The sequence below is a fragment of the Quercus robur genome, chromosome 7, assembly GCF_932294415.1.
Source record: "Quercus robur chromosome 7, dhQueRobu3.1, whole genome shotgun sequence".
Classification (NCBI taxonomy): Eukaryota; Viridiplantae; Streptophyta; class Magnoliopsida; order Fagales; family Fagaceae; genus Quercus; species Quercus robur.
In genome coordinates this window covers 1,561,904-1,568,537 of record NC_065540.1, presented here as the reverse complement: position 1 = coordinate 1,568,537, position 6,634 = coordinate 1,561,904, and the positions used below count along the sequence as shown (strand labels likewise).

At 38.7% G+C, this 6,634-nt stretch overlaps 1 protein-coding gene across 1 annotated transcript; it reads left to right on the top strand.

The window, feature by feature from the left end:
* Nucleotides 1–1,758: 1,758 nt before the first annotated feature.
* On the top strand, nt 1,759–4,803 carry LOC126691647 (pentatricopeptide repeat-containing protein At3g53700, chloroplastic). The gene has a single exon (XM_050386693.1). The coding sequence runs from the start codon at nt 1,890–1,892 to the stop codon at nt 4,200–4,202; it is 2,313 nt and encodes a 770-aa protein (XP_050242650.1). The 5' UTR covers nt 1,759–1,889; the 3' UTR covers nt 4,203–4,803.
* Nucleotides 4,804–6,634: the final 1,831 nt, after the last annotated feature.

The following is a 6,634-nucleotide window of genomic DNA, read 5'->3' as shown; positions in this document are numbered from 1 at the left end:
ATCATAATTGTACTAAAGACATGAGTCGTTTATGAATATATGATAATAATTAATTTTTCATTTTCTTTCTAAAATTGGTGATGTCTTTTATTTCTATTTCAAGCTAATCACAAAACTATAAAACAATGTCAAAAGTTTTTTAGTTTAGTGGCAGGATTGGTTTTTTTTTTTTTTTTTTTTTTTTTTTTTTTTACTTTTCTTTTTTGGTGAAAAGGAAAATTAGATTAGAACTAAGTTAATTAGTACAATTACAACCTAGATCACATAACATCCCAAGCATAAGCTAAGAGCTGGTACAAAATACAAGGAGGGGGATTATAGTACATTACAAAAATATCACTAGAATTGTTTCCTTCCTTCGCTAAAAGGTCTGTGCACTATTCCCCTTCGCAGTGGATGTAAGCTTTATCAAAAAGTTGAACTAGGGACCTGTAGTAAAAAATTAGGGCACTACAAGGGTTAGAGGCATCAGTCATGGGGCTATATGATGGGAGCATGCTAATAACACATTTTACATCTATCTTTATAAATAGCTCATGGATATTGAGGTTGTTTTCAAGGGCAAGTCCATCTCGAATTCCCTAAAGCTCTATCACCATGGAGTGGGTGAGACCAATACTTCTAGAAAAGAAAGAAAGAAAGAAAAAACCCTCGATCCATTCTCCTTTGCAATTTCTAATGAGGCCATTAGCAGTAGCCCTACTCGAGTTTCCACAGGTAGACCCATCAATGTTGAGCTTGAAGAAACCCATAGGATGGGTTTCCAAACAATAAGATTGATGGTTTGACGATGCTTGCTTGTTTTGTAGGGTCAAGAGGAAAAAAAGAATCAACTACAAGAGATTTGATCACCTTTAAGATTGTGTGTGGCTCAAAAGGTTGACATTCCTTAACTATTTTGTTACGAGCAGGCCAACATTGGATTCTTTATCTTTGGTGTGGGTAAGGGTGTCTAGGCTCGAACCACACCCGTCGAACCGACCAAATCGCCCGATCCCCACTCGATTTTAGCTCAAACCGACGCTCCCATCGGTTGGTGGTGGGTTTCTGTGCCCAAGACCCGATGCCGGCGGGTCAAGTGGCAGGTTTTCTTCTCCAAAACTCGAGCCACCTGACCCGACCGATGTTATATACAAATTCGGCCAACTCCGACAAGATCAAGCTCAGATTCGAGGAGCTCCACCGAGATCTTGACCATGTTTGGTGAGATTTAGCTAGATCCAACCAAATCCCAGCAGATTTCGGAGATTTTGGTGCAGATTTCGATGCAGATCTAGTGAGTTTCTACAGATTCTGGCGATTGTTTTGCATATTCCGATGGCATTTGCAAACTCCAGCGACTTCCTCCACCGACCGAACCGACTCGAGCACCACCCAAACCCGAAACTGACTCGACCGATTGACGTTGGCGGTCGGTTTCGGGTCCCTCTGCCTTCCACCTGATGCTGACGGGTCGAGTCCAAACTGGGTCTAAAATCGACTTGGCCGACCCATGGACAGCTCTAGCTGTGGGTTTCAGTTAACTTAATTAGTAAAGTCTTTTCCTGTTGAATAACAAATTTAGGGTTTGAACCTTGCTTATACTAAAACTTATTGGTGTTTTAGCCGGATGATAAAGAATAATTATCATAGAACGAATATGATAAGTTAAAATAGTATATATTACCATATCTATCAAAATAATAATAACATCCTCCTTTAAAAAAAATAATAATAATAAACGACAAAATATAAGTCTGTATTTCCTCTATGAAAACGGTGGGTCGTTACGAAAACTGCCAAACCCAAAACTCTATCACATTGTTCTCTGCCAATTTCCTATCTACTCTCACCTCATCGCCAGTTACCACTCGACTCTCTGCACCTTACATGTTTGTGAAATTGCCCAAATGGCTTTCTCTTCCTGTCTAAAATGTTATCCTTTGTCTCTACCACATTCCATAAACTACCACCCACCACCGCTCTCATTCTCTCACAAACCCACCTCCTTCATCTCCTTCGCCTCCACACAACACCATGACCAAGTCACAGCCCCTTCTCCACTCTCCAATTCAACTCCACCCACTACTCTCTCTCAGCTCCCTTCAGACTTCACCCCAAAGCAACTCCTTGACACCCTTCGCCGCCAAACCGACGAGTCTTCAGCCCTTCGCATATTCGAATGGGCCTCGAAGCAGTCCAGCTTCACACCCAGTTCGGCCATATACGAGGAGATTCTTCGTAAGCTTGGAAAGGTGGGGTCTTTCGAATCGATGAGAAGTGTCTTGGAAGAAATGAAACTCGCGGGGTGTGAGATTAGTACAGGTACTTTCTTGATTTTTATTATGAGCTATGCAGAGTTTGAATTATATGATGAAATTGTTGGTGGTGTGGAAATGATGGAGAATGAGTTTGGCTTAAAACCTGACACGCATTTTTGTAACTTCTTGTTGAATGTTCTTGTTGATGGTAATAAGCTTAAACTAGTTGAAACCATGCATTCGAGTATGGTTAGTAGAGGAATTAAGCCAGATGTTTCCACTTTTAATGTATTGATAAAGGCTCTTTGTAAAGCTCATCAAATTAGGCCGGCCATTTTGATGATGGAAGAGATGCCAAACTATGGTTTGTCACCGGATGAGAAAACGTTCACCACGCTAATGCAAGGTTATATTGAGGAAGGTAATATTAGTGGTGCATTGAGAATTAGAGAACAAATGGTAGAAGTTGGTTGCCCATGCACCAGTGTGACAGTTAATGTTTTGATTAATGGGTTATGCAAAGAGGGTAGGATTGAGGAAGCGTTGAGTTTTGTTCAGGAGATGTCAAATGAAGGCTTCCGTCCTGATCAGTTTACGTTCAACACTTTGGTTAATGGTTTGTGCCGGGCGGGACATGTCAAACATGCTTTGGAGGTTATGGATGTAATGCTGCAGGAAGGGTTTGATCCGGATATATTTACGTACAACTCTTTGATTTCTGGGTTGTGTAAATTGGGTGAAGTTGAAGAGGCAAAGGAAGTTCTTAATCAGATGGTTCTGAGGGATTGTTCCCCTAACACTATCACTTATAACACTCTAATTAGCACCTTGTGTAAGGAGAACCGAGTTGAAGAGGCCACTGAACTTATTCGTGTTCTAACAAGCAAGGGAATTTTACCTGATGTTTGTACGTTTAATTCTCTGATTCAAGGACTCTGTTTGACTAGTAATCATAGAATGGCAATGGAGCTATTTGAGGAGATGAAGAAGAAAGGGTGTCAACCTGATGAATTTACTTACAATATTTTGATTGACAGCCTCTGTTCTAGAGGGAAACTTGAGAAAGCTTTGAGCTTGCTGAAAGAGATGGAGTCAAGTGGCTGCTCACGGAATGTTTTTATATACAATACTTTGATAGATGGGTTCTGCAAAAACAAGAGAATTGAGGATGCGGAGGAAATTTTTGATCAGATGGAACTCCTAGGGGTTTCAAGAAATTCAGTGACCTACAACAGCCTTATTGATGGTCTTTGTAAGAGCAGGAGGATGGAAGAGGCTTCTCAGCTTATGGATCAGATGATAATGGAAGGATTGAAACCTGACAAGTTCACATACAATTCCCTGCTCACATTCTTCTGCAGAGATGGTGATATAAAGAAGGCAGCAGATATTGTTCAAAGTATGACTTCAAATGGGTGTGAACCAGACATTGTCACTTATGGGACTCTTATTGGGGGCTTGTGCAGGGCAGGTAGAATTGAGGTTGCAAGTAGGCTCCTCAGAACTGTTCAGATGAAAGGAATGATCCCGAGTCCACCAGCTTATAATCCTGTAATTCAAGCACTATTTAAGCGAAAGAGAGCAAAAGAAGGCATGATGCTTTTTAGAGAAATGATGGAGAAGGGCGATCCTCCTGATGCCGTTACGTATAAAATTGTTTTTCGTGGGCTTTGCAATGGTGGAGGACCAATTAGAGAAGCTGTTGATTTCGTGGTTGAGATGATGGAGAAAGGATTTGTTCCACAATTTTCATCATTCATTTTGCTGGCTGAAGGACTTTGCGCTTTAGCCATGGAGGACACCCTAATCAAACTTGTTGATATGGTCATGGAGAAAGCAGGCTTCTCAGACAGTGAAGTTTCCATGATAAGGGGGTTTCTCAAAATCCGTAAATTTCAAGATGCCTTGGCCACTCTTGGTGATATCTTGGATAGCCGAAATCCCAGAAAAGCTTACAGGTGAAGTTGCATTTAAAATGCTACGTGCTAGTTGGTAGGAGGATAGAGGCCATGTTTCCTGGTTTCTAATTTGAAAATTTTGGATTACCTTCAGTCCAGTAGGTGATGCTGTGCAAATGTAATGAAGATAATGAAAGGGATTTTAGAGGATGACATGCTGGACTTGTAAGTGGTTGAGTCAATATAATAGTAATGTTGGTTCTCTTTGGTTGGCCTCATGGAGGAGACCCCCTCCTACATATTCATCTGAAAAAAGACTTCCTCTTGCAACTTCAGTGTCAACATTTGCAGAAGAAAAAGATCAGAAATTGTCATTGTATTAAGTTGGCGCGTGTACCATTTCAGAATGAATACCATTGTTTTTGGCCCTGAATTTCTTGTAATAATGTATGAATGCATTCAGGCTGTAGGGTCAACTTGTCGATTGGTACAAAAACATTGCCTATCAACAGGTTCAAGCTTCCAGTTATACCCATGAGGATGTTTATATGTAAATTAGACATAAATATTAAAAAAGAACGAATTTAGCAAGCTTGATCGAGTAGCATGTAGTATGTCTTAGGCATTACTCCCTTCTCTTCAATGCATAATTTGTTATTTACTTATTTACGTTTTGGTTTATATTTATCGCCGTTTGCTGTTCTGTTGGTCAGCTTCCACGAACTTAATACATATGTGTGTGTGATTTGCACCCATTTTGGAATCTTTTGGCTGAGTGCCAAAGAATGGTCGAATTTTTGAATCTCTGCTCTTCTTTTATTTTGAGTCATGTATCATAAAATGAGTCCAGTGGAAATGAGAAAATTATGATGGATTAGCGGGAATACATAGAAAGATAGGATTTGAAACAAGGGAATCCACTTAAAGATAAGGGTAGCCTAAAGATGAGGTAGAGCTGCTTGAGATAGTTTGGTCATGTTAAAAAGAGAGCAAGTAATGAACAGATAAGAAAAAGTAAGTTGATCCTAGTTGAGTGAACAGAAAAATATTGAGGAACGTCAAAAATAACATTAGTAAAAGTAAATAAAAAAAATGACATGTTAATTAGGAAAGTAAAAGAGAGCATGACTTCAAATAAAATAGAATGAAGAAAAAGATTTGTATAACTCAAGATTTACATTCTCCTGGGAATGTATGCAGTACAATTCTTGTCCATACACAGTAGCACATGTAAACGAGAAGGAGATTATAGTACATGGCAAAGAGTTACCGGAACCCTGAACCAACTTTCTCCATCTCTCACCGTTTTAAGTCATGGGTCAAAGACAAAAGCCATAAGCTGTAAATTGGTCAATAAAAGTTTCTGTTTTATATAATATTGATCTTAAAGGACGAAAATAAGTCTTTCAAGCATCATGTTTGAGTAAATTTGAACAGAATGTACTTATCAAAATAAACAATTTGAATAGAATACTCAACCTCCGATCTCTGTCTTTGGCTGTTATCTTTATTCTTGTACGTTAGATACCCTTCATCCCGTATTTACTACCCGCAAAAATTGCGGTCGTATCAGAGATTGGCACCCCTGCTCTATTCCATTTTCCCCACTATCATTTTTCTATTTTCCTTCTTTTAGGCTCCTGTGAAATGCTAAGTTTCCAAAGAATAGAAAAATTCTATTGTTCAAAATTTATCCTTTGAAGGTCATAAGATAAGAATTTAAGAATGGTCTTCTAAATCAACTTGTAATTCCTAGTATTTTCAATTTAAACGTTAGGGTTTAAATCCTTTATTTCCCAATCATCAAATTATCCATGGATCAAAGAACCTATTGAAGATGCTCTTACAGACCATATGATCAAAACTCTAATTCTTCAAATTCTTATAACAACAAGGTGGTATCTCCTGTATCATATACATGCAATATCTCTTTCAAATAAAACAATCTCTAAAATAAAAGTTTTGCTATAACACTTTATGAAATTCAATGGTGTAGGGGCCTATTTTTTGGTCAAAATACACATGTCAGGATATTTGTGTACACTTCTTGAACAAAGGCTTGTGGGGTTCAGAATTGAGCCTGGTTCATTTTGCGGAATAGGCCTAGCTGGAATTGGGCTTAATATGTCCTGTAGAATTGGCTCCGCTGAACCAGTCCATAGCAAAACAAACACTCCAAACAAATAATAAAATACAACCCAGTAATTTGTTAGCTCATAGCAAAATCAACATATTAGTAATGGCCTGTTTGGAAGTTTAGAGAGGGGAGTAGAGGAGAGGAGAGTAGAGGGGAATGGTTCCCCTTCACCTTGTTTGGATATTTTTAAAATTAATAAGGGGGAAGGGAGTAATTAGCCCTTCCTCTTATTTGGATGTTTTAAATATTAGGATGGAGAGGAGAGGAAATGATTAAAATAGACAAATTTACCCCTATTTGAAAATGGACTTGCAACATTGGTCTATTATTAATTTAGAAAGGGTAGATTGAGAAATTTA